Source organism: Eumetopias jubatus, unplaced genomic scaffold (genome assembly GCF_037043125.1).
Source record: "Eumetopias jubatus isolate StellerSeaLion01/CBP00866 unplaced genomic scaffold, mEumJub1_p1.0 scaffold_6, whole genome shotgun sequence".
NCBI classification, from domain to species: Eukaryota; Metazoa; Chordata; class Mammalia; order Carnivora; family Otariidae; genus Eumetopias; species Eumetopias jubatus.
Genome location: NW_028274812.1, coordinates 51,008,992 through 51,034,752, shown reverse-complemented (window position 1 = coordinate 51,034,752; position 25,761 = coordinate 51,008,992). Strand labels below are relative to the sequence as shown.

The window sequence follows — 25,761 nt, the reverse complement described above, 5'->3', positions numbered from 1 at the left end:
TGGACTCTTACTAATACAGAAACACGTACATGGGTGCTACAGACTGAACGTTTGTAGGGTCCGACGAGGCGGAAAGAGCGGGGTTCTCGTGATGGGATTAGTACCCTTCCGAGACACCAAAGAGCTCACTCTCTCTCTCCCTCTCTCTCTCTCTCTCTCTGTCTCCTCCCAGCATAGGCACAAGGAGAAGGTCAAGTGAGCACACAGAGAGAGCCTGGCTGCCCGCAAGGCAAGAAAGAGGCCTCAGGATGAAATCTACCTTGCAGCCATCCCGATCCTGGAGCCTGGAGCTTGGAGCCTCCAGAACTGTGAGAAGTACATTTCTGTGGTATAAGCCCCCGGGGCCGTGGTGTCTTGTGATGGCCGCCTGAGCAAACTAATACGGATCGTAAAAAGAAAGTCAAGAAAATATTAAAGATTAACTAAGAGGAAAAATCTAAATATCAGTAGAAAAACAGGCTGAAGAGAAAGGAAAAAAAAGAAAAAGAGACACAGTAAGAGGTGAGAGGAAGGATAAAGAAATATCTCCCTCTCATATCCTCCTGTTGATTTGTTTTCTTTCACAAAGGGAGAGAGGTTTGGGGGGTTATTTTTTGTTTGCCAAGTGAAGAACTGAGGAATTATCCAGAGAACTGAATTAATATAAAAAGCCTAAATAATTCAAGTCAAATCCCTTTTCTCCTCTTAGTAATGCTTTTTATTTTTTATTTTATTTTTTAAAAGATTTTCTTTACTTATTTGAGAGAGCAAGACAGAGCAGAGAGAGAGAGAGCACAAGCAGGGGGAGGGGCAGAGGGAGAGGGAGAAGCAGGCTTCCCGCGGAGCAGGGAGCCCAACACGGGGCACGATCCCAGGGCCCTGGGATCATGACCTGAGCCGAAGGCAGACGCTTAACCGACTGATCCACCCAGGTGCCCAATAATGCTTTTTAAACAATTGTATCTATATAGTTGTCTTAATCCTCCTTTTACTTGCCTCTGCTCCAAACACTAATGCTTCATCAATTCTAATATGTTAGACATAGGCATATCCAACAGCTAAATTTCAAGAGCAAAGAAAAAAATAATGATGAAACCATAGGAAAGAAAAATCCCAAACCTATGGCACACTTGTCTGAAATGTGTTCCTCTAACAGGTAAGATAATGCCATAATTTTGCTGTTGAAATATTCAGGATATTAAGGTGAACATATGTGCAAAATATGGTTTTAGGTGAAGTTGGGGAAACAAAATTTAGTACTTAAAAAAAGAGTGAAATCTTCCTGTAAAAAAGATTTTTCAAGGCAAAAGTACTTAATTTTGTTTTCTTTTACATTGGTAACAGATCCAAATGGTACTTAAAGTCAGTTTCCTGGATGATCTGCAAACAAAAATTTTGCAATGCACTAAAATGCCACAGCTTCTCTATACTGTGCAGGAGACTTAGGGAGAGAATTTGGCAACTTTAGGCAAGATAAGAATGTGAGACTAGAAAACTCACGCCTGGCCCCGAGCAGACAGGTGTCCTTTAACCGGACCTGACACAAAGCACATCTGTCTGCTCATTCAGGCCCTCTTGCCTCAGGGTGCAGGGAAGCAAGTACCTTTTTCTGTAGCTATTATTTTTATGGTTAAATTATGAAGACAAACATTTTTTGACAGGACACATTTTTAAAAGATTTATTTAAATGAGAGAGAGAGAGAATCTCAAGCAGACTCCCCGTTGAGCATGGAGCCCAAAGTGGGGCTTGATCCTATGACCCTGAGATCACGACCGGAGCTGAAACCAAGAGTCAGACGCTCAACCAACTGCACCACCCAGGTGCGTTGACTGGGCATTTCTGAATAAAATTTGAATTTAGAGCTATGATTCTCGTAAGAGGAGAAGGAATATCAGAAATAGAATCTTCAAGGGGCTTTGTTGAAAGCTCCCATGCCCTCTCTTCCCAGTCCCCAGGGGGCAGGGGGACCCTGGTCCGGATGGGAAGGTGTGATATTTTCTCGGGCCTGCATGGCTGGCTGGAGGCAGGGGGACGGTTGAGAATCAATAACATTTAAGAACAAATAGGGAGAAATATTTTATAGCAGTAATAAAGCAGTGTAAAAAAATGAGAATTCTCATCCTGGTTTTATTTCTTTTACCTTTACAAAACAATTGTTTTAAGATTTTCTTACAAAAAAAATTTTAAAAGACATACAAGTGACATTCAGGAGATGAGAATAATATTCCTCTAATACAAAGTCATTAAAGTAAACACAGTACATTTATTCACCAAGACCAGAAACCCCCGAGTCAATGACTTCCATTTTTTCCAACGCGGTATTTTTGGTTGTGGGAAATAATTTGCCTGAACTCTCTTTTTCTGTATCCTGTTTGGCAGCCTCCTCCCAAGTCGTTGCCAGAGGCATCCCCATGGTTTCTGGAAGTATTAGCGATAGCACTCCACTTACGAAGGCCAAAATCCCAACAAGCAGCTAGAAGGAATTAGAAGAACAATAATAAGTGACATATCAATAAAGAAATGTACCCTTCAGAGAATAATAATTCCTGAACCTTTTTCAGAGGGCAATAACATTAAACTGGATGCAACAGTTGTCATTTTTACTCCCCGGGGAAACCTTGGGTTACTTATGAGGACCCGCAGGATCGCCATTCGTTAATTTATTCACTGACCACCATGGAGACCTACTCAGTAAATCCCAGTTAGTGTCTAGATTAGTGCTCTTGCAGGCACTATCCTAGGAGCTGCGCAGAGAAAAAAGTCCCTGTCCCATCTTCCCAGACCCCAGAGGCACCCAGCAATTGAAACTTGGGGTTGGGACTTCATGGTCAGAGACTATCTTAGTCAAACCTGTCCCTGCCCCCCAAATCGGTACATGATCAATATTCAACAGATGACACAGATGAATGAATGAATGAATGAATGCACAAACGAATGTTTCAATGAACAAAAACCTACAGAATTTAGGGAGAACCAAACAAAGGCAAATGGAAACCAACTGCTACTTTGGGGGGTATGGGTCCACGTGATTTCCTAAAAAATTCAGTATTTCTTTACTTTCCAAATTTTCACACCAAAAAGGCAACCTTTTAGATTAGCACCAAGGTGTCTGCCCTTAAAAATGCAAATCACATTATCCCAATTTTACCTCAATCTAAAAAACAGCAATTCGCATTAAGAATTAAAGTCTGCATATCTATTCTCAGTTGATCCTTATGAAGATCCTGGGTGGATTCTAGAACTAAATCTCTACACAGTCTATAAAAGTGAGTTCCATCCTTACATAATTTAAATGCTTCCAGCCAAAATTACTGTCTGGGAAGAGCCCATGAAAATAAAATAAGGCATGGTTTTCCTGACAGATCTACACACTTGGTGCTTTTACAACCTCGGAGAAGGAGAAACCCACAGCATGCAGTGCCTCGGTGGCCTGATGCAAGACCCCAGTTACACGGGACCCGGGAAGACGGGTTTTTATTTTGTTTTTTGTTTTGTTTTGTTTTGTTTTTAAAGATTTTATTTATTTGACAGAGAGAGACGCAGTGAGAGAGGGAACACAAGCAGGGGGAGTAGGAGAGGGAGAAGCAGGCCTCCCACTGAGCAGGGAGCCCGACGTGGGGCTCGATCCCAGGACCCTGGGATCACGACTGGAGCCGAAGGCAGACGCTTAACAACTGAGCCACCCAGGCGCCCCGGGTTTTTATTTTGTTTTGCCAAACGCTGTTGACCCTAACTTTTAGAAATACTTGAGCAAGCCTAGAAGCAGTCACAGAATTTAAAGCAACATTCCAAAGGACGCCTAAAGGCCTCTTCCGGTGCTTCCAGACATAGCAGGTATACCCACTGAATAAGTCTAAACAAGAACTAGAATCACTGGAAGGACCAAACCAGGACTGGATTTTTCTTTTTGGCTTGGCAGTAAGAAGGATAGGCAGGACACAAACCCATCACCCTCCACCTCCCTCCTCTCTCTCAGCATAAGACCTGGTCTCCTGCCACCCAGCTAGCTCCCTCCACCCCCTCAAGCATCCTCACAAGCCCCCACCCCTCGTTCCCCACCTCTCGCTCCCCCTTCACCCTCTCCAGACCCCACTGCTTCTCACCTCCAAGGGCTGGGGGGGGGGGAGCGGGGGCGGGGTGTTTTGGGGGGGAAGCGTTCCTCTATCAACAGCCCTCCCTCCTCCTCACATGTTTTTGACCTTTTCCTTTCTACCAGTTACTTTCCTTCAGCAAAAATAACAGTTCTTATAATCTCCGTGCCCACTCCGCCTGGGAACTTGTTCCTGCTACCTGGGTGAACTCGGTTACTTAAACTTCCTGCTCCTCAGTTTTCTCATCTGTAAAATGGAAATAAGAGTAGTACCTGTCTCAAAGGATGGCTGAACGAATTAAATTAAATGACCCATCTAAGGCACTTAAAACAGTACCTGTCCACACGGTAAGTGGTCGATAAATGTGACCCTATCATTCAAAGAAGCCAGAGAGGCCCCCAGCCTCGGCCCATGCTGCCCAAGTTGCTGGCCCGTCCGTGGGCCCTCTCCCACCGTCCACAGCAGCTGCTCTTCCCAGGCCACAGACTCCTAGCTGCCGAACCCAACAGACCCTTTCCTGGCCTGTTCCTTCACAGCTGCCGTCCTCTCCCGCCGTTCTCGCCTCCTCTCCTGCTGCGGGGTCCTGGTCACCTCCCCACCTCCCTGGCTGCAGCACCTGGGCCCTCCTTCCATCACACCTAAAATGCCATCTGCCCTTGAGCCTGCTCACCCCTCTTCACCGCTTCATAAACCCACTCCCACACTCATTCCTGTGCCCTGAGCTCCAGACCCGGAGAGGCAGCTGCCTCCCAGACGCCTCTGTTCGACGAGCGGCAGGGGCCTCCCACTCACCACACACAATCCCAGTGCACTGTCCTTCCCCAGGTCAACCTGTCCCTCCTCCTGAACGGCTCTGGCACCCCCCCCACACACACACACACACTCCCTACCTGCAGCACACCCAGCTGGTCACCAGGTCCTGTGGATGCGACTTTTCCACCCTGTTGTCTCTAAGTCACCCTTAGCACGAAGGCATTTCCCTTCTGACCTCCTTTGACATCCCTGCCTGTTTTTCTAGATGATTCCTGACTTCCGTAACCCACCCTGGTGTTAGCAATGAGCTGGACCCCAAACCCAAACTGGCCCTGTTCCTTTTTCCCTGTAAGCTTTTGCCTTCCTGTTCCCCCTGCCTAGAATTCCCTTCTCTCTTTCTCCTCTGGCTGACTCTTACTGGCCCTTCCAGACACAGATTGAAGGTCCCCTCCTCCAGGAAGCCTCCCTCTGGCCCTAGCATGGGCTGGTAGCCCTCTCCTATAACCCAGAACCCTAACTTTCCCCATGTACAGCCCTCATCTCTGGGGCTCGGGATGGTTTGCTCTTCCGCCTTCCCCACCACACTGGACGGACGTTTCTCAAGACAGAGGCTGTTTCTTTCATCCCTGCTCCGTAGCACCTAACAAGGAGGTTAGTTAAAAAACAACAGTAAGTCTTTGCCAAACTCATTGAAGAATACAAAACTGATAGGCATTACCGTCCACTTGTTCTTTAGATTACTCAAAAACAATGGTTGATAATAAAAGCATCAGAATGAGTGATTTTCTCGTGCTTCTTTTTGAAAGAAAAAAAACACAAACTTATCTTCTAGATCAGCATTTCCATTCCTCCAAATGAAAATATTGGCTCCCCAGGAAGTTTGACACCCATAAATAAGCTTAATGAGAAATTTTATAATTTATTTTCTTACTCATTAAAAACAACAAGCAACATCTGTGGCATCCAGAGGGAGGATATTCACAGAGTATCTCTGCAAATATACACAAGACCCTGCTGACAGAGGTTGTCTTGGGGAAAGGGGACTGGGGCACTCAGGGTCAGGGTGGAGGACCTTATTTCTCTGCATTCCCTTTTGTACTGTTTAACCTGTGTGAAAGGCATGGTATTTGGGTTTGAATCCAAGTTCTGTCACCTCTGTGACCTTGGGCTATGAATTACTTTCTACACATCAGTCTCCTCATCTGTAAAATGAATCTGCATTCTATGAAGACCGGTTTTTGTAGTTTAGCATAACAAGTGCTATTTAAGTACCTGTTAAATAAAATTTAAAGTCCCTTTTGACTCCATAGCCCCTAATTGACTATTATGGATATCTTTTTTTCTTTTTCAAAATCTTTATTTTGCTTTAGTATTTTTATAGCAGTTTGCTTTTATAGATTTATCTATCTTCTGTGTGTTTCAGCTTATTGGTTTCAAAAACGCCTTTTCCACTTTTACCTCCTATTTATTTAATGAAGAGCACAAAGAAGATGCTTCTAGAAAAGCCAATGCCCTAAAAATGATGGTGGACTCTCCAAAAACACTTCCCTGTGCAGGCCAGACAGCACGTATCATTTCTCAACCTCAGTCAGCCCCTGAGAGATGCTGGCATCCCAACACTGCAATTAAGCAAACTTGACCGAGTGCCTGTTACTGGGACGTGAGAGAGATCCAGGCTAAGCCAATGATTCCCAAAGAGTAGGTGCACACCACCTGTGTGTGCAAGGTGATTTTTTTTTAGAGAGCACCACACGCTTTGTTCTATGGTGAGATCTCGTTACTTTAGAAAAACATACAACTAGCATAACACCCATGATTTCGCTGATGATATTGCTGAAGACAAAGCTAATTTTAAAAAGCCAGTCTAGTTGATTTAAAATACCAATTAAGTGATAACATGAGCGGCACACGGAGAGAGGGAAATGCTTTGCCGGATACGGTCAGGATCCCAAGTGCCCTGTCCTGCCAGAGTCCAACAGCTTAACGAGGGGGACAAAGACACACGTGCAGACCATAAAGCCGGACTGTGGCTCCACATGGGCTGGGAAAGCAGCACACGAGAAATGCTACGCAGACTGTGCAGAAGGGAGACGTGGGGGTGTGCGATCCGGGTGTCTTTCTCAGAGAAGTGGGGTTTGCTCTGTGTCTTCAAGATACATGCAAGTTTAGCAAGGGGAGATGGAAGAAGGCTTCTCTGCAGAGGGGATGAGGCACAGGAGGAGGGGGGTGCAGCGGAGAAGGAAGTGGGTGACGAAGGGAAAGAAGACAGGGGCGCTCTGCGGGGGTTCCCTCTGGAAAGGACTTCAACATCCAGCAGAGCTCAGATTTTCTTCTACCCTGAAGGTGACGTGGCAGGCGGGCCAGAGCTGTGGTGTGGCAAAGTCTTCTGCTGGGGTGGGGAAGAAGCACAGGGAGAGGTTGTGGGAGGCAGAAGGTGGGGGCCGTTGAACTGGAAGCAGGCAAGCTGGGGCGGTTTGGAGAAGGAAAGTGAGGGTTTGATGTCATGGATGGGGAGGATGGGGGGTAGAAGAACAGGGCAAATAAAACGCAGATGCTCAAGTGTCATGCTGGAGGCCGCGGATTTCTATTCCAAAGTGGGGGGCAGAGGACAAGGGCATTAAGGCACAGACCAGTCCTATCCGGGAGAAGCTGACTCTGTCGTGAGATACTCCAGGAGAGTATCCATGAGACCAGGGGAAGGATGGGTTTGCAGTGCGGAAGGGAAGTCAGAAAGGAAAAGAGGTTATCCGCGCAGGGACTGCGGAGGACGGCCAGGATGGCTCTCAGAGAATGAGTCTAGTTAAGGGGAAACCAGAAAAAGAATGAGGAGCAGTGAAGACGAGAGAGGACAGCCTAGAGAGAGCGTGGCACAGAAGTTCAGGAGAGGGCACGTGGAGGAAGGGGGAGAGGGCCGGAGACCCAGGCCTCTCCCCTAAGTCTCCCAGCACCCCCAACCCTTGCCCACTTCCCTAAGCCCCCACCCCTGCCTGTCTCCCAACTTCCTCCTGACCAGAAGCCTCCCCCATGAAGCGCCTGTCAAGTTTCAGGTAAGCTGGAGACCAGACCCCTAAATCTCTCCATCCTCCAAGCAGCAGGCAGCCTCCAGAATTCACCTTGACCAGCAGGCACCTGGTGGGAACCCAGAGCCACAGCGGGATGGGCCAGCTGCCTGGGAGGACACGGAGGCCTGAGCTCTCCCTCCGCAGCTTCAGGAGCTGGGTGGCGAGAGGTCCTTCCATAGCAGGCACAATTGCAATTAACGGCTCACCGGAGGCCGAAGGCAATCACCCAACACAAAACAGCAACCACCGCTCTCCTTACCGACCGCTGAGCTGTTAATAAAGTTCCCATAAACCTCCATAACTGAATTATAAACTGGCTTCCAAGAAGGACAAAGACAGAAGGCAGTCAGCTGCTCTGCCTCTCTGCTGTCTCAGTTCTCTAAACCGATTCACACCTGTGGTAGGAAGGTCCAAGCGCTGGAGAGAGAAACCCAGAACGGGGCCACGATGCTTCCCACACGGCTCACCATGCTGCCGCTTCCCACAGCCAGGGACCTGCAAACAGGAGGAGCATTAACACGGCAGCCAGAAGGAAAGGAAAAAGGAAAAAACGACTGCCTCCGGATTGTAAGCCGAGCGGAGCCCAGGTGCGCGGAGGGAGGCGCTGCCTGCAGCCCCCGCCCACACTCCCAGAGGAGAAGAAACATAATAAAACTGAAGCTCGGCCTAATATACTGGAAAATAATTTTACCCTAAAGTTTTGAGAATCACTTGTGATTTACATCCACATTCTGTGAAACAGTGGTATATACAAGCATACAGATCATTCAAGACACTTCAAGACCCCTCCAAAAAAATAAAAATAAAAATAAGCCATTCTTCCTTTGCCTATGCAGATGAGGCCCTTATGTATATTCATCCAGTCTAACATTGAGACTAACATTGGTCTTCTAGAGCAGGAATTTGTTTGCGGTAGGGAACGGACGGGAATGGGGAAGAACAAAAGATTTGTATCCATGGAACATTCTATTTCAGCTTTTTAAAGTCAAGCAGTATCTTAATGTGCTTTTCTTTAAAAGTTATTTAAGGTAGCCTTATGGAACGTCTCGTAAGAAGGAAAGAATGTGCTTTTAATGTGAATAAGTATCTCTTATTAAGCCAAGGAGAGAGGCCCCACACAGGAGAAACCAAATCAGCCAAACACCTTGATCTTGGACCTCTAGCCTCCAGATATGTGAGAAAATAGATTTCTGCTGTTTCAGCCACACAACCTCTGGTGTTTTGTCATGGAAGCCCTAAAAATTAAGACAACAGACATCAGAACATCAAGAGACACATCCTCAGAAAATTAGCCTTGAGTCATATGGAGAGTCAGTGTAAGTCCATTGTACTTGAGATTATAGAGTGTGATTTCACAACAATTTCTTTAATATCCTTGCTAATGGGGTGTAGACAAAGCCTCAGATTCAGAATTAGCATCATCGTGTGACTTTCCCATATCTCAGAGTTCCAGCAACTGCTACAGAAAGAAAGCATTTCTACTCAAAGATCAAATATAATGAAACGACGTGTAAGCAAAACATAACAAGAAAACAAAAGAAAAATAAGTAACTCTTACCTTACCATGGTTGGATACAGCTCTGCCGTATAAAGGTAAATGAGGCCAAACGATGCCCCTATGGCAAATTTTCCAGCCATAGTCACCACCACAGTCCAAACAAGGTAATCCTGAAAAAACATATGTTAGCAAAATAGACCATCATGAGTAATATTTTTAAAAGAAAATACAAAGTCTTAATTATTATTTAAAACTTTCTAATTATCCGATATTGTTCAGAACAATGAAAAGTTTTATCTCTCTGTTTGAATTTATTTTGTAATCTCTACTCATAGTCTGTAAAAGCTTTTCATCTCCCTGAAATTTAGAGAAAAGTTTAATTGTGCCTCCCCTCCAGCCTTGGAGATGTCAAATGACCCGATTAGAAAAGCCATTTGCAGAGACTGCTATGAAGTGAGACACGCCCAGATGGTGCTGGTTCCAGTAGTAACTGACCCACTCCTTCTGGAATTGATCCAAGCAGAATGAATCAAAGAGCCATAAAAACAAATTGGGCCCTTTGTGACAGTAATCCTCTAGCTTATAAACTATTTTCAGAAAATAACTGGAAAGTGATAACTGGGCTATTAAAACAGATTTTTTTTTTTTTTTTTTTTGGTCCATGCACCTCAACAGTGACACTTCTCCGTGACTCCAACTCAGTGTCTGCTGTCCCTGATGTGCTCCATGTCCAGCTGTGGCTCACATAGGCCTCCCACATTCTATCTTTCCTCTCCTCTCCTGTCTGCCCGCTGGGTGTGGACACCCAGGGGACCCTGGAGTTCGTGTGTTGAGGATGGCAACGCCTTTGTCAACCTGAACCCCTGAGTGACGCCGTGGAGCCACACATCCCCTCACCACTCCCGCCACTACCAACCAGGTACACCCACATCAGACTTTCTACGAGCAAGAAATAAATATCTATTATGTGAAGTCCCCGGGACTCGATGATGCCTTTAATAAAGCAACTAATGTCACCTTGTCATCCTGATTCCTGCGTGTTTGTTGGATGAATCTGTTGACAGTATCTGTTGTAGACAGTGTTTGTTGAATGAATTAATGTAACTTGAAAAACACTGAAGGGTGTTGACACTGCCACTTGGGGAGAAACTTCATTAGAAGGAAGAAATTTGTGGTTAAGAGTTAGTGCCCTGTTTCTAGAAATCCCTGTCAGCTACTCTCCTGTTTTCCCCATTATCACAGGGGCTTGACCATTACAGAACTCAAAGGTTCTGGGGTTCCCCTAAATCTTTACCAGCTAGCTTCAGAGACAGCTGCCATCAACTCAACTAGTATATCTGTAAACCACTTTAGAAACAAACAAAAAGAGGTATGGTTGAAGTTCCCTCAAACTGGCAGCAAACCCCCTGGTCCTGAGTAGTTTTACTGCATTCATATTAGTTGTGTATCAATCAGCTGGAAATTTCAGTTACATAAAACATATGATTTGCCAACCTTGAGAATTAAATGAAGTATTACTATAAAAAGAAGTCACTGGTTAAAGTAAATTTCAAACAATATGCAAAACTTAACATGCCCTGCTCTAAATGGTGAGATACTATTACTGAATAATTATATAATCCTAGAGAAAATTATAGAAAGTATTTTAAAGTATTGTTAGAGTGACCATATTTTCCAAATCAAGAATGAAAACACAGGTTCTGATAACAGTTTTGGGGGAGAAAGAGGAGGAGCACTTCTGGATGCAAGAGTTACATAGGAATATAGGAAAATATAGGAATGGGAAAGTGGGTTCAGTAGTTTATGGCAGTATTTCTCAGTAGGAAACTGCATTTTTAAGAACAAGCTCCTTGAGGGATTTAGGCATACCCGAAATTGGAAATAACTAATCTACTGCAATGAAAAACAAGACTATTTAAATGGAAACAGTCCTGAATATAAAACTCATTGTATCCTTCAGATGTCTCTATTGGATTCCTCCCTCCTTCAGGTTTCTAATCAACTGTCACCTTGTCTGAGAGGCACACCATCCTCGATCATCACCCTGGATAAAATAAACACATGTGTTACACACACACACAAACACACACACACACACACACACACACACACACATTCTCCATCCGTCATCCTGTTTTGTTTTTCTTCATACTTATAGAAACTTGATTCACTGTGTGTCTTCAGCACTTAGGACAACACCTGGCACATAAGAGATGCTGGATACATGTTTGTTAAATGAATGAATGTTTAAGATAATAATAATCACTGGAAGACATGATCAACTTTCCTCATTCAGGACCATTGTGTTTACAAAAGACAACATTGGTCATCCCTGGGAAGTGGGATTATGGGCTTTTTAAAAAAAGAAAACACTTTTTTCCTTAATTTTTTTATAATGAACATGTATTACTTACAACACAGGGAAAGAACAGTTTTTTAAAAAAATATTTTAAAATATTATGTATATACTCTGTCCATATGTCTGAATTGATCTTCATCCTTACTGTCATAGTATAACTAACTAACCATGCCTTCAATAAAACATAAAAATAACTCACCTTGGGGATCACCATAACCACACCACAGAGCAGTGCTCCTGAGATAAGGGAGAAGACCAGAACGTTTCTTCTCCCTATACTGTCCATCCCCCAGCATATGAAGACGTAGGCAGGAATTTCCACTGCACCTGTCATTGAGCAAAAGTGCTCTCTATAAGCCATGGCAACCAACCGCACAAGGGGACCTCGCCTTCTAACCCACCACCCAAAAGGAATGATCAGCCCTCTTCCCACTTGCAGGAGCCCCTAAGAGCTACCCAACGCCTGCCCTACAAGCCCGACCCCTTTTAAACTCCCTGGAGTGAAGAGGGGGGCGCTTGGGTGGCTCAGTCGTTAAGTGTCTGCCTTCAGCTCAGGTCATGATCCCAGGGTCCTGGGATCGAGCCCCGCATCGGGCTCCCTGCTCGGCGGGAAGCCTGCTTCTCCCTCTCCCACTCCCCCCTGCTTGTGTTCCTGCTCTCGCTCTCTCTCTGTCAAATAAATAAATAAAATCTTAATAAATAAATAAACTCCCTGGAGTGAAGAGGATGTGTCCTGTTAAGTGCACTAGCGCTCCCTCAATCCACCTGACACTTAGCACCTGTCCCGGGGATCTTGCCACCCACTAGGCTGTAAGCTCCCCAGTATACAACACAGGGCCCAGGGGACAGGCCTGTTGGATGAATACATGAGTAAATTCATAGATGACATTGATAAGTTCTGATCTTTGGTTTCTCGTGCTTGGCAGAACGAGGGAAAATTCTAGATCAGTAACTTCAAAGTTAGGAACTGAAGTAGAAAATTCACTGTCGGCTAAGTACACAAACGAATGATAATGCGTGATGGATTTTTAAATCTAAAAGTAAACATCTAAAAATCTAACATGAATCCCCTACAGAACAGAAATTGCCTCGGGCCTCTTTTTACTGCCCCACCACAAAAGTAAAGAGCTGGATCTCCAAGTCCATAACTGACTTAAAAGCCCTTCTCTTGAAAAACCAAAGTGAGATCCAGAGCCAAAAAGCTCTATGTCTACCAGCCAGAATGAAACAGGAAGCAAGCAAGATCTTTTGGCCAAACTGAGCAACCCCTACCATCTCCTTTAGAAAACTGCCATGGTCTACCAGGCCAGATCTTCCATGTAATTCAGTCTTAGAGTTCTCCCCTCCCTCTGCAGCTTGCCTAAATCTCAGGATGCGCCCCACCCCCCACCGCTCAGGAGAGACCTGCCCTTGTCCATGCAACTGCAGAACGTTGCAAGCACCTGGAGAGGCAGGTCTGCCTCTCTGTCTCCCACAGCTTCTGAACACATCATAGGGGTAGACACCTATACTCCTGGTGAACATTCTCAGTAGTACATCAGAAATGTACACAGCTGCTGTTGCTCAAAAAAAAAAAAAAAAAAGTGGCTCAGGCAAAGGCAAGAAAGAACATTCTGAGCCGCCTTTGAGAGCTGGTCTTGCTCCCTTTCATCGACATGGAAAATAGTCAGCTCTGAAGGAAATGCTCCCTTGCACGGACCCTGCAGTGGTAAGGTCCATGCTTTGGGGCCAGACCAGGGTGTACATCTCTTACTCTACTCTTTTTTTTTTTTTTTTAAGAGTTTATCAAGCACTTTTCAAGGCCCTGCCTGGGTCATGACCCTCAAAAGAATCGCAGGGGAGTGAGCCCAGCTTCATGTCCCCACTTTACAATGGAGAGTAAATGCTTTGAGCCGAATGAGTAAGGGACACCTCAGGGACTGGAAGCAAGATCTTCAAGAGGCAAGACTCCTTTCTTGAAGCCTCCCTCCCCCACTGCCTCCCTCCGTGCCTCAGGACTGGGTGCTGGGCCACCAACCAACTTCCTGGGGTCTAGCCAAGCAGGGCAACCACTGTGAAATGGCTGTAGAGACATTTAAAGTATACTACACTGGTTTTTCTTGAGTTGTCGCTTCAGGATACTGATACCCCATCTAATTTTTGGTGTGACTGTGTCTGGGATAGAAATGGTGCAAGCAATGAGGCCCGCACCTCTTTGGATTCGGACAGTCTGCCATTACTTTCTTCACTCTATAATACAGAATCTCCTCAATCACCCAGACCCACTTCCGCTCCTATCCCCACATAACCCCAAGGGTATGTCTTGAAGCTACTGAAGCAGTTATCACTTGCAAGCGGCACAAAACCTGGGCTGAAATCCCCACCAGCCCCAACCCGTCTCAAGAGAGAAAAACTCGTTCCAAAATGTCACAGCATAGAAATGTTGACTGGAAGCACCTATCAGCAAGAGGACTTCTGGGAAGGGGAATAACATGAAAAATCCAAGACAGTAGGGAATAGAAAACCATGTATATTTATCTTAGACACATTTTTGTATTTATGAGATGTCCCAGTTTCTTGAGAATTTATATCTTCATTAAAACAAAGAAACTACGTCATAAAGATCTAAGACTCCAGCTTCCCGAAGCTTCCCCACGTCACACCCCACCCTACTCGGTCCTCCCGTCACCTCCTGCTCTGTTCTAGGAAGACCACATCATTTCTCAAACTGACATCTAGAATGGGTTTGAAGCCAAGATGGACTCTGCAAACTTGTTGGTTTGCCCAAAAAGAGAATAACGGGGTTTTATTTTTTCTTAAAATGACTTCTCTGGTAATTCCTGCTGAGCTATAATAAACAAAAACAGATGTGACATCAGAGCACTTTAATGAGAAGGGATGCTATCTATGTGTAAAAATGTAAGAGCAAGATTTTTCTGAGGATAATAGCAAATGCAGTCAGCCTTCGTGAAAATGACCAGGAGTTAAGACTAGATGGACAGATATCGATTTCTAATATTTCTCTCATGTTTGGTGTGAATTTGGTTGGCCCTCGGCGTCACGCCTCAAGACGTCACAGCAGTATCTGGGGCCATTTTAACCTGCCACTAAAGTGAAAGAAGCACAACAATGAAATTATAGTTGCATGGATTTAAGTGATCTTACTGACTGAAATTTCTAAATTAGGGGCTTTTGAAGGTAGAAAGATACCAGAAGATCTCCAAGACATATTAAATTTTAAAAGGAAAGCCACTTACAAAAAACAATAGTTACCTACAAAGAGAATGATCTCTTTCTCTGCGCAAATGTATGAAAATGCATAGAAAGAGATCTAAAAAGGGAAAAGCCAGATATTAGAGACATCACCTCTCAAAGAGAGTTCTGAGATGGGGGTGGGCCTCCAGGAAGGAAGCAAGCAAGGAGCAGAGGCAGAAAAGGAAGGAGGAACTAAATTCTTCTGACCGTTGGCATTGTTTTAAAAGAAAATATATACCTGTGTTCCAGCATAATAACACTAAAAGAGACCGTAATAATATAGTTGGCAGTATTGTTCCTGGTAGAGAAAAGACAATAAAAACACAAGAAAAACAAGGTGGAAACATCACTTCATTGCTACGCTTAAATATAATTTAACTACTTACCCATGAGGAAGAGGTTTAAATATTCATTGCCTCCTAAATTAACAGAATTCAAGGAGAAGAAGTAGAATCCCAAACACCCAGTGAACCAAATCAGCCAAACAATAAGTGTCCTTGTTCCAACATTCCAGTCATAAAACAGATCTAATAGGTTGTGCTTCTTAACTTCAAAGGGTTCATTACCAACAGGACCATTTAGATCCAGTGACAAAAGTTCTGACAGTTTACAGGAGCTTGCCCTATTCCACTTGGCCATCGTATCAACTACTCTCTGTGCTTCTTCATATCTTCCCTCTGAGAGAAGCCAAAAAGGTGTCTCTGGGAGTATCCAACAGCACACGACAAAGGGGACAGTCACTGTGGAGAGGACTATCTGATAGGTCCACCAGGTCCTGACAAAGTAGCCTGTCAAAGCCACCACCATTGTTCCAATGGCAAAAAAGGAATGCATCTGGATGCATGCCCACGTCCGAGACTTCATGCCAATAAATTCCGTCACATAGACAAACACCACCACGAGATAGCCACTTCCAGACTGAAAAACAAAGCAGGGAGGGTGGTCCAGATTTAAGGTCACATTTACAACTGCTCAGGGGTCTGATCTCTCTGCATATCACACATAGGCAAGAAAGAAAATGACAAAAATTGTTTTCTGAAACCCTTACCACATTTCGAAAATGGCATTTACTCCAATCCATCCCTCTTCTTTAAATGGTTCTTTTCATCCTTCCCCCACCCTCGCCACCCCGAATGGCCAAACTCGAGAGGCTATGTATGATATAGATGAGAGGACATGTATGATACATGTTAAGCACTGCCTTTTGCTTCAGGTAAGGATTCCTTTGTAGTGTGCCTTTATTTCTCAGTTAATGTAACTGTAAACGTGCATACCAATTACTCTATAGATAAGAGGTCCTTATTATTAAATCCTAAATTGTTAAACGGGGATAAAAAGTTATGATATCTAATGTGAAGAAAAAGATCTGATTGAAACTTTATTTTAACAAGCAACAAAACAGAAAATAAACAAACTGGTCTTCATGAAAATTAGAAACTTCTGTGCATCAAAGAAGACTCCCAACAGAGTGAAAAGGCAACTTATGGAATGACATATTTACAAATACTATATCTGATAAGAAATTAATATCCAGCATATATAGAACACTCCTGAAACTCAACAAAGCAAACAATCCAATTCAAAATGAGCAAAGAATTTGGATTTTTCCAAAAAAATATACGAATGGCCAATAAGCACACGAAAAGATACTCAACATCACTAACCATTAGGGAAATGCAAATCAAAACCACGTTGAGATACCACCTCATAGCCATTAGGATGGCTACTCTAAAAAAAAACAAAAACAAAAACAAAACAGAAAATAACAAGTGCTGACAAGGATATGGAGAAACTGGAACTCTTGTGCACTATTGGTGGGAATATAAAATGATACAGCTGTTATGGGAAACAGCACGGGGATTCCCCCAAAAAACTAAAAATCGAATTACCGTAAGATTCAGCAGTCCCACTTTGGATATATACCCAAAATAATTGAAAGCGAGGCCTCAAAGAAATACTTGTACACCCATGTTTGTAACAGCACTATTCACAGTGGCTAAAATGTGGAAGCAACAGAAGCATCCACTGACAGATGGATATACAAGCAAAATGTGGTCTATCCAGAAAATGGACTATTATTCAGCCTTAAAAAGAAAGGAAATTCTGACACATGCTACAACATGCATGAACTTTAAGGACATTGTACTAAGTGAAATAAGCCAATCACAAAAAGATAAAATGCTGTATGATTCCACTTATATGAGTTACATAGTGTAGTGGAAATCATAGAGATAGAATGTAGAATATGGTTGCTAGGGACTGGGGGGAGGAGGAAATGAGAGTGTTTAATGGGTATAGAGTTTCAGTTTTGCAAAATTCAAAGAGTTCTAATTAAAAGAGATGGATAGTGACTATGGTTGCACAACAAAATGAATGTACTTAATATCACTGAAATGTATACTTAAAAATGGTTAAGATGGTAAATTTTATGTTATGTGTATTTTACCACAATTTTAAAAATTGGGGAAAGTAACTTTTTATTTTGAAAATAAGCTTATCTTTAACAAAATGTAGACTATAATAGCAATATGTGATCATTCTTGGAATAAACAAAGAATGAATCAAATGTTGGATTTTTTTGTGGGGGGGGATGATGAAAGGATTAGAATTTTTCCTACAAGAGTATTTCACATTTGACTTCTGTAACACAAACCATAAAGTTAATTTTTGCAAAATTATTCAAGAGCCAAAGGCCTCTCTTAATCCTTTGATATTCAAATCATACTCTTTTGAAGGCTCATCATGTCATTATCCTTGTGGATGTTCATTTCTTCAAAAGTTAGCTGGTCTAGCTCTACCACAGCCCAACTGGCCAAGGGATTTGGGTAGGATCATTTAGTTTTCCCCATTGCTCTCAAAGACTTTTTGTAATCAAATATCTTTGGTAAGACCTTAATTTCTCCTTGCATCAGAGAGTCAGGAAGAGGCTAACCTACAGCGATTTCCTGTGACAGAGAGCAAGACACGAGTCGTGAACAGGGATGTGGGTGGTGAGGCCTCTACTGCATTAATGTTCAGTTTAATATTTTTGTGACAACAGCTTTCATTTCTCCATACAACCTTATAATTGCAAGACTCAGATAATGAACCCTGCTAAATGAGGACTCCCACACCCAAGAATCTAGTTGTTTGGTGATGTTTACTGTTGTTACAGTACACAAAGATGGTGAGGACCGCCAAATACTACAGATTTCCCGCATTAAGTTAAGCAGTAACATCAGTCCCTGGCAGGTTTTTTTTTTTTTTTTTTTCATAGTAATCCTGAGCGCACTCCCACTTCCTATTGGTTACTTCTGTCACTGGGTTCAGTCAAGCTGTACACAACTCTGTAATTCCAAAACGCTCCTTGGATTCATTCACACCTGTCACCTCCACTGATAACACATCTCCCCTGACCCCACCCCCACATAGCAGCCAGAACAGCCACTTCACCCCTGCCGGAACCCCTTCAGGACATTCCCATTGCCTCTAGGAAATCAAGCAAACTCTTGATCATCCTCCAAGGCCCTGGCTAATCATCCCCATCCCTTCAGCCTCATCAAGGTGTTTTACCTCCGCTCTATTCTCCAGATATCCGGACCTTCAATTCCTTCTCTCTCTCTCTCTCTTTTTTTTTTTTTTTAAAGATTAGAGAGATAGTGAGAGAGGGAACACAAGCAGGGGGAGTGGGAGAGGGAGAAGCAGGCTTCCCATGGAGTAGGGAGCCTGATGTGGGGATCATGACCTGAGCCAAAGGCAGACGCTTAACGACTGAGCCACCCAGGCGCCCCTCAATTCCTTCTCATCTTAGGGCCTTCTTAGTTGCTGTCTCTAGCTGGAACATTCTTCTCTTACCCATCCCTCACCAAAAGCCCCTAACTCTCCAGACTCTCCACCCTCCCAACTTAAGATTCCCCACCCCCACTCTCACGCCTCCATTGTCAACATTTTATTTTCCAAAATGGCCCATCAATGTCTTGCCTTCCCACTACACTGTAGGGTTATTGAAACAGTCTGGTCTGGTTTACTTAGCATTACACTCTGTGGGCAGATTCTAATAAATGTGTTGAGTAAATGAGTCTGCCTGCATCTTCCCTACTCAGAATTCAACCCCAACTACATTTCTCATGAAAATCAAAGGCAGAAAATTAAGGCCACATTTACAAATGTATTCAATGAGTGGCTGTCTCATTTTCTCAGTTCTGGAAATAAACACATGGTATTTGCAAGACAGAAACAGATATTTTCAGAATGCATCCTCTTAAGCCTTCCAAAAGAGGACCTTCGCATTCTCTCCATCCCTGTGCCTCTGTTGAACCATCATTCCCACCAAGGTCTCATCAAATCTCATTCTGCAGTCACAGAGCCATTTCCTCTCATTCTGTCCTCAGTGGACACAGACTGCTGCTTGTTATCTTTTGTATTAAGAACTCTTTACCTTCCTAAATATATAAAATTACTTTTTTTTAAGGGGCTACACCTCCAACGGTCCCAAATTTTTTTCTTTTTATGCATCGTCCCCATCCCTGGCCATCCGCGTGGCTTCCTAGGAACTCCGTCCAGCCATCAGTGAGGACTCCAAAACTGAACCCACCAGCCTGCTCTGTGAGGGCTGGGACCTCTCCTGAGATTGCAGTCCTTGGCTCTCCCCGGAATCTTGGCTCATACGTACGTCCCAGTGAATGGGGATGCATACCCATCCCTGAGTTTAGCAAGGTCACAAGTTCCTCCCACAGACAGAAACTTCACTCCACTATCCTTGACCGGTGACCTCCAACAGGATTCACTGCTGCTGTCATTTGGCAGCTTGGACTCTGTCCCCAAGTGTGGGGACACTTCGTCACTGGCTGGTCCACTTACAATGACAGTCCCCACCGGAAGGACGGCCTATGTCGTGTCAGGTGCCCTGCCATGCATGTTAACTTTAATCTCACTGTCTCCTGATAAGAACCCAGTGAAGCAAGTAGTATTTTCTACAGTTTACAGCTTAGAAACTAAGGCTTGAAGAGAACACCGTGTTTGCCCAAGGCCACACAGTGAAAAAGCCAAAATATGACAAGGCTGGTATTCAAACTCATGCCCTTTTCCCTCTATTTCCTTGTTCCTCGCAACAGAAAAGCCCAATGCTTTCTTGTTTTCATTCCTACTACACAGTATGCAAACGACTTCCTTACCAACACACCTATGGCTCATGCATACAGGGCCTGACTCGGCCGCTAGAATTGCTCAGAAATGAAATCATGCCTTAGTAATTGTGGAATGTGGACCACGTGCCAAGCATGGAGTCAAACAAGAAGTCTCTGCCTAGTAAGCAACCATTTTTCATGTTAATGAGTTTCATTGAAAACACAGGGCACTGCTTTTCCACAGAAAGACTTCTCAGGGGCACGAACAAAGATGAGTCCTTGCCCTCTCTCGCCACATTCGAAATGACCCAAACTACGACAGGCTCGATATGAAAACACTGCAGGAGAATTAATGAGGTTTTTCTAAAAAAAGCACACACACAACTCACCATGGCTAGGAGAAAGCGTGCGATCATGAAGCTGTAATAATCAGATGAGAAAGCCACTGCTATGCCAAAGAAAAATATGCCAGTGCTTGTGGACCACAAGACGAGCCGTCTTCCTAGCCTGAAAAATAAGAATGGCCCAGCGGGCCAAGCAAAGTAGTGTTATAACAGTTGAAGCATCCACTCCAATTCACGAAAGATGAGTATTACCTATGTATTTAATAGCTTATGTATTGATTGTGCTATTCATTCATTTATTGGGGGGAAGTTATGAGTTAACACATGCAAGAGGCCAGTCTTTTGGTGGAGAGGCCTCTACCTAAGCCACTAATAGACATACATGATCACCCTGGGTGATCCCCCGGAGGACTTCCCAACCCAGGACTGGTGAGGGAGAAGAGGGGGGATATGTGTCCATCGTTCCCTCTCTGTCTCTCCTGCCTTCATTTGGGCCTTCACCATTTCCTACATCTCTCATCCCAACGGCCTCCCAACCAGCCCTCCTCATGTCGCACCAGTGCAGCCCCCTCCCACACTTCCCAGAAATAAGAACAATCCCAGGTGTAGTTTTGCTTCACTTCTTTTATCCAGCCTATGCTTCTGCCAAATGGGCCTCCCCACAATTCCCTGAACGTGCCAGGCTCTCTCGTGACAGGAAATTGTTCCTTCCCCCTTAGAAAGCCTTCCCTAGTGAGCATTTAAAACCCAGGTCAAATGTGCAGCCTATTCTGACCATCCTCTGGGGTCTTGAGGCAGAAATGAAGAGACAATGCAATGTAGTAATCAGGTGTTCAGGCCTGGGTTCAAGTCCCAGCTCCACTGCTTACTCTCCAGATAAACTTTCTGTGCCTCCTTTTCTGCCCCGGTACTTAAAATAGGGCCAATAGTGCCTACCTCCTAGATTTCTTTAAATAATTAAATGAGATAATACACAAGACATTTAAAACAGTACCTGGTGCATAGTAAATGGTGCATAAATGTGAGTTATTATTTTAAAAGCATTTCTCACATTTCATTGAAATTATCTATTTAAAAGTCTTTCTCCTCCATTGTTAGCTCCATAAGGATGGGGTCAGGTCTTATTTCTTTGCTTTTTTATTATGATATATCATACATACATAAGAATGCATAAAAATACGTATGTATTTGGAGAATAATAAAGACTCAAACATCTATGAAGTCACAACCCAAAGTAAGAAAGAGATCCATTGCCACCCTCCCAATAGTTTCTCACACCTCCCTTCGTGATCCCAAACCCCAAACTCCTTGCCCCCTTTTTGGAGAGGCCATTATCCTAATTTTGGCAACCATCAATTCCTTACTTTTCATTCCATTTTACCACATTTATAGGCAGCCCTAAACAAGATAGGTTACTTTTGCTAGTTTTTTAACTTTCTATCATCGAACAGTACTGTATGTATTATTCTGTGTCTTGCTTCTTTCACTCAATCCTATTTTTGGAGATTCATCTCTGTTGTTTGTGTAGCTATGAATCATTCATTGCATGGCCGCACATCCCACAGCAAGAAATATTGCAATATGTGTGTCTACAATATGGCTGAAGTACATTTGGGTTGCTTGCATGGCCAGGCTGGTAGCAACAATGCTATAGGAGCCTTTTGATGCAAATACCCATGTGGACATGTGCAAGGGCATCTCCAGGGTCCAAGCCCCAGGACATGTGAGCTGTGCCCATCACCAACTTTTCTATATAATGAGAAACCATTCTTCAAAGTTTTCCTGATTTGCATTCTCAATTTGCATTCACACCAGCAGGGCGAGAGATCCTATTACCCCATATCCTCACCAACACGTGGCATTACAAGACTTTCTACTTTTGACAACTGGTCAAAAATAAATGGTATGGTTATAGATCATTGACACCCTTTCCATCTTTCCATTAGCCATTTGGATTTTCTCTTTTATGAAGTGACTTCAAATCTTTTTCCCAGTTTTCTATTGGGTTGTCTTTTTCCTATTGATATAAAAGTCCTTTAAGTAATCTGGATTCTAATCTTTTAGTTATATGTAAAGCAAATATTCTGTCTCTCTTTTTCTCTCCTGCTTGTCTTTCTTCTCTTAATGGTGTCTTTTCATGGACATCAATTCTAGTGAAGTCAAATTTATCCATTTTTTCCTTCATGGTTAGTGCTTTTTGTGTCTTAAAAAGGATCTTCCCTTCTTTCAGTTAGGCTCTGAAAATATTCTCCCCTATTATCTTTCTAAAGTTATATAGATTTCCTTTCATGTATGTACCTTTAATCCTTCTGGATTTTAATTCTTCTGATGTTTGTACTATAAGGTGTGAGGAAGGGACACCAGTTGTATTTTCTTCTGTACAGCTCTACAAGTGTCCCAGCACCACTTATTAATCCTTTTCCTGCTGATGTTCGATGCCTTATTTGTTCCATAGTTATATCTATAATTGAACTACTCTCTTTCAGGGTCCCCTAAGGAACTATCGACTGTTTGTCTAATGATACATCTATTTATCTTAATGATTTGATTCTTGAAGTTTGTCATTTTCTCCATAAAGTGCTTATACACTTTTTGATTGATTTATCCATACATATTTTATATTTTTAGGTTTTTGCAATGGCATTTTTTAAACTTTTTTTTAATTGAAGTATAGTTGACATCTGTTACATTAGTTTCAAGTGTACAACACAGTGATTCAACAACTCTATACATTATGCTATGCTCACCACAAGTGTAGCTACCATCTGTCCCACACAACGTTATTACAATAACATTAACTATATTCCCTGTGCGGTACCTTTTATCCCCATGACTTATTCATTTCATAACTGGAAACCTGTATCTCCCATTCCCCTTCATTCTTTTCACCCACCCCCCAACCATCTCCCCTCTGGCAACCATCAGTTTGTTTTCTGTATTTATTGGTCTAGTCCTGTTTTTTGTTTATTTGTTTGTTCATCTGTTTCGTTTTTTAGATTCCACATATAAGTGAAATCATATGGTATTTGTTGACTTTCTGTGACTTATGTCACTTAGCACAATACCCTCCAGGTCCATCCATGTTGTTGCAAATGGCAAGTTCTTGTTCTTTTTCATGGCTGGAATATCACTCAGCCATATAATACTATATATATCATATATATTATATACCATATTATACATTATAATTTATTAATATTATTTTTATTAATATTTATTCTGTTATTCTGTTATTATTATATAATATTTGCATGTTTATATTTTATTTGTTTTTGTTTTTATTTATATTACATATTTATATAATTATATAATTATTAATATTATGTTGTTATATATTTTAACATATTATTGTATTTTATTACAATTTATTAATATATAATAAATAACATTTTATATGTAATATGTCAATGATAATAAATAAAATAGATTATATTAATATATATTTATATATCACAATTTCTTTATTCATTCATCTATCAGTGGACACTTAGGCTGTTTCCATATCTTGACTATTGGAAATAATGCTACAATAAACATAGAAATGCATATATCTTTTCCAATTAGTGTTTTCATTTTCTTTGGGTAAATACTCAGTAATGGAATTACTGGATCATGTGGTATTCCTATTTTTGATTTTTTGAGGAACTTCCATCTATTTTTCCACAGTGACTGTACCAATTTACGTTCCCACTAACAGTGCACAAGGGTGCCTTTTTCTCTACATCTTCACCAATACTTGTTATTTCTTGTCTTCTCTTTTTTTATTTTAGCCATTCTGACACGGCTAAGGTGATATCTCATTGTGGTTTTGATTTGCATTTAGTGATCTTGAGCATCTTCTCATGTGTCTGTTGGCCATCTGCATGTCTTCTTTGGGAAAATGTCTACTCATGTCTTCTGCCCATTTTTTTAATCAGATTGTTTTTTTCATGTTGAGTTGTATTAAGTTCTTTATAGCTTTTGAATACTAACCCCTTATATATATATATATCATTTGTGAATATCTTCTCCCATTCAATAGACTGCCTTTTCATTCTGTTCATGGTTTCCTTCACTGTGCAAAAGCTTTTTATTTGGGGGCAGCCCTAATAATTTATTTTTGCTTTTGCTTCCCTTGCCTGAGGAGACATCTCTAGAAAAATGTTGCTAAGGCCAATGTCAAAGAGATTACTGCCTATGTTTTCTTCTGTGCGTTTCATGGTTTCAGGTCTCATATTTACTTTTTTTTTTAAGATTTCATTTATTTATTTGACAGAGAGAGACAGAGCAAGAGAGGGAACACAAGCAGGGGGAGTGGGAGAGGGAGAAACAGGCTTCCCACCCAGCAGGGAGCCCGATGCGGGGCTCGATCCCAGGACCCTGGGATCATGACCTGAGCCGAAGGCAGACCCTCAACGACTGAGCCACCCAGGGGCCCTTCAGGTCTCATATTTAGGTTTTTGATCCATTTTGAGTTTGTTTTTGTGTATGATGTAGGAAAGTGGTCCAGTTCCATTCTTTCACATGTAGCTGTCCAGTTTTCCCAGCACTATTTATTGAAGAGACTGTCTTTTCCCCATGATATATTCTTGCCTCCTTTGTTATAGATTAATTGACTATATAAGTGTGACTTTATTTCTGGACTCTGCAATGGCACTTTTTAATTTTTATATTTACTACTAGTAGATATAAAATAATTAAATTCATATGTATTGATAACATATCCAGCAACCTCATTACATGTAAGTTCATTAATTCTAACAATTCATCTGCTGGATTTTCTTCAGACAGAATTGTAATGGCTAAAAATAATGACTTTTTTTCGTCTTTCTGCTTATGCATTTCTCCCTCCCTCTGTTTCTCCCTCTCTTTTCTTTCTCTGTTTTGCTTTATAGTACTAGAATCTCCAGTACAAAACTAAGCAGAAGCAGTGTGTCATACATCTTTGTATATTCCTGATTCTAAAGGAAAAGCTTTTGACATTTCAGTTTAGATGTTCATAGCAGATCTTTTTGTAGATACCTGTTAACAGGTTAAGGACATTCTTCTACTTTTAGTTTCTGTCATGAATGAATTTTGAAATTTATCAAATGTTTTTCCTATATTTATTGAGTTGCTAATATGAGTTTTGTCCTCTAATCTGTTAATGTGGTAAATTCCATTGATTAGTTTCTAATATTAAGTGTATTTCAGACCTTACACCTCTGCCTTCATGAATTTTAATCTCTCATATTTTCCATCTGTCTCTCTGATGTTTATTATTGGTAAGTTTTTCTGAGCTCTCATGCATTTTACTCATTCTTTCTTTACTTTTATATAATAGGTTGTTAAAACTACCCAGGAATTTGTCAGTCAC

The 25,761-nt window shown here is 42.3% G+C and overlaps 1 protein-coding gene across 1 annotated transcript in view; it reads right to left on the bottom strand.

The window, feature by feature from the left end:
* Window positions 1-2,087: 2,087 nt before the first annotated feature.
* SLC22A16 (solute carrier family 22 member 16) overlaps window positions 2,088-25,761 on the bottom strand; it is a 41,978-nt gene continuing 18,304 nt past the window's right edge. Inside the window, exons 3-8 of the mRNA XM_028104237.2 lie at window positions 20,472-20,589; window positions 15,364-15,895; window positions 11,943-12,070; window positions 9,445-9,554; window positions 8,282-8,381; window positions 2,088-2,453 (exon numbers count right to left, since the gene is read on the bottom strand). Coding sequence (XP_027960038.1) covers window positions 2,244-2,453; window positions 8,282-8,381; window positions 9,445-9,554; window positions 11,943-12,070; window positions 15,364-15,895; window positions 20,472-20,589 — 1,198 coding nt within the window. The 3' untranslated portion in view covers window positions 2,088-2,243. The remainder of the gene's footprint in view (window positions 2,454-8,281; window positions 8,382-9,444; window positions 9,555-11,942; window positions 12,071-15,363; window positions 15,896-20,471; window positions 20,590-25,761) is intronic.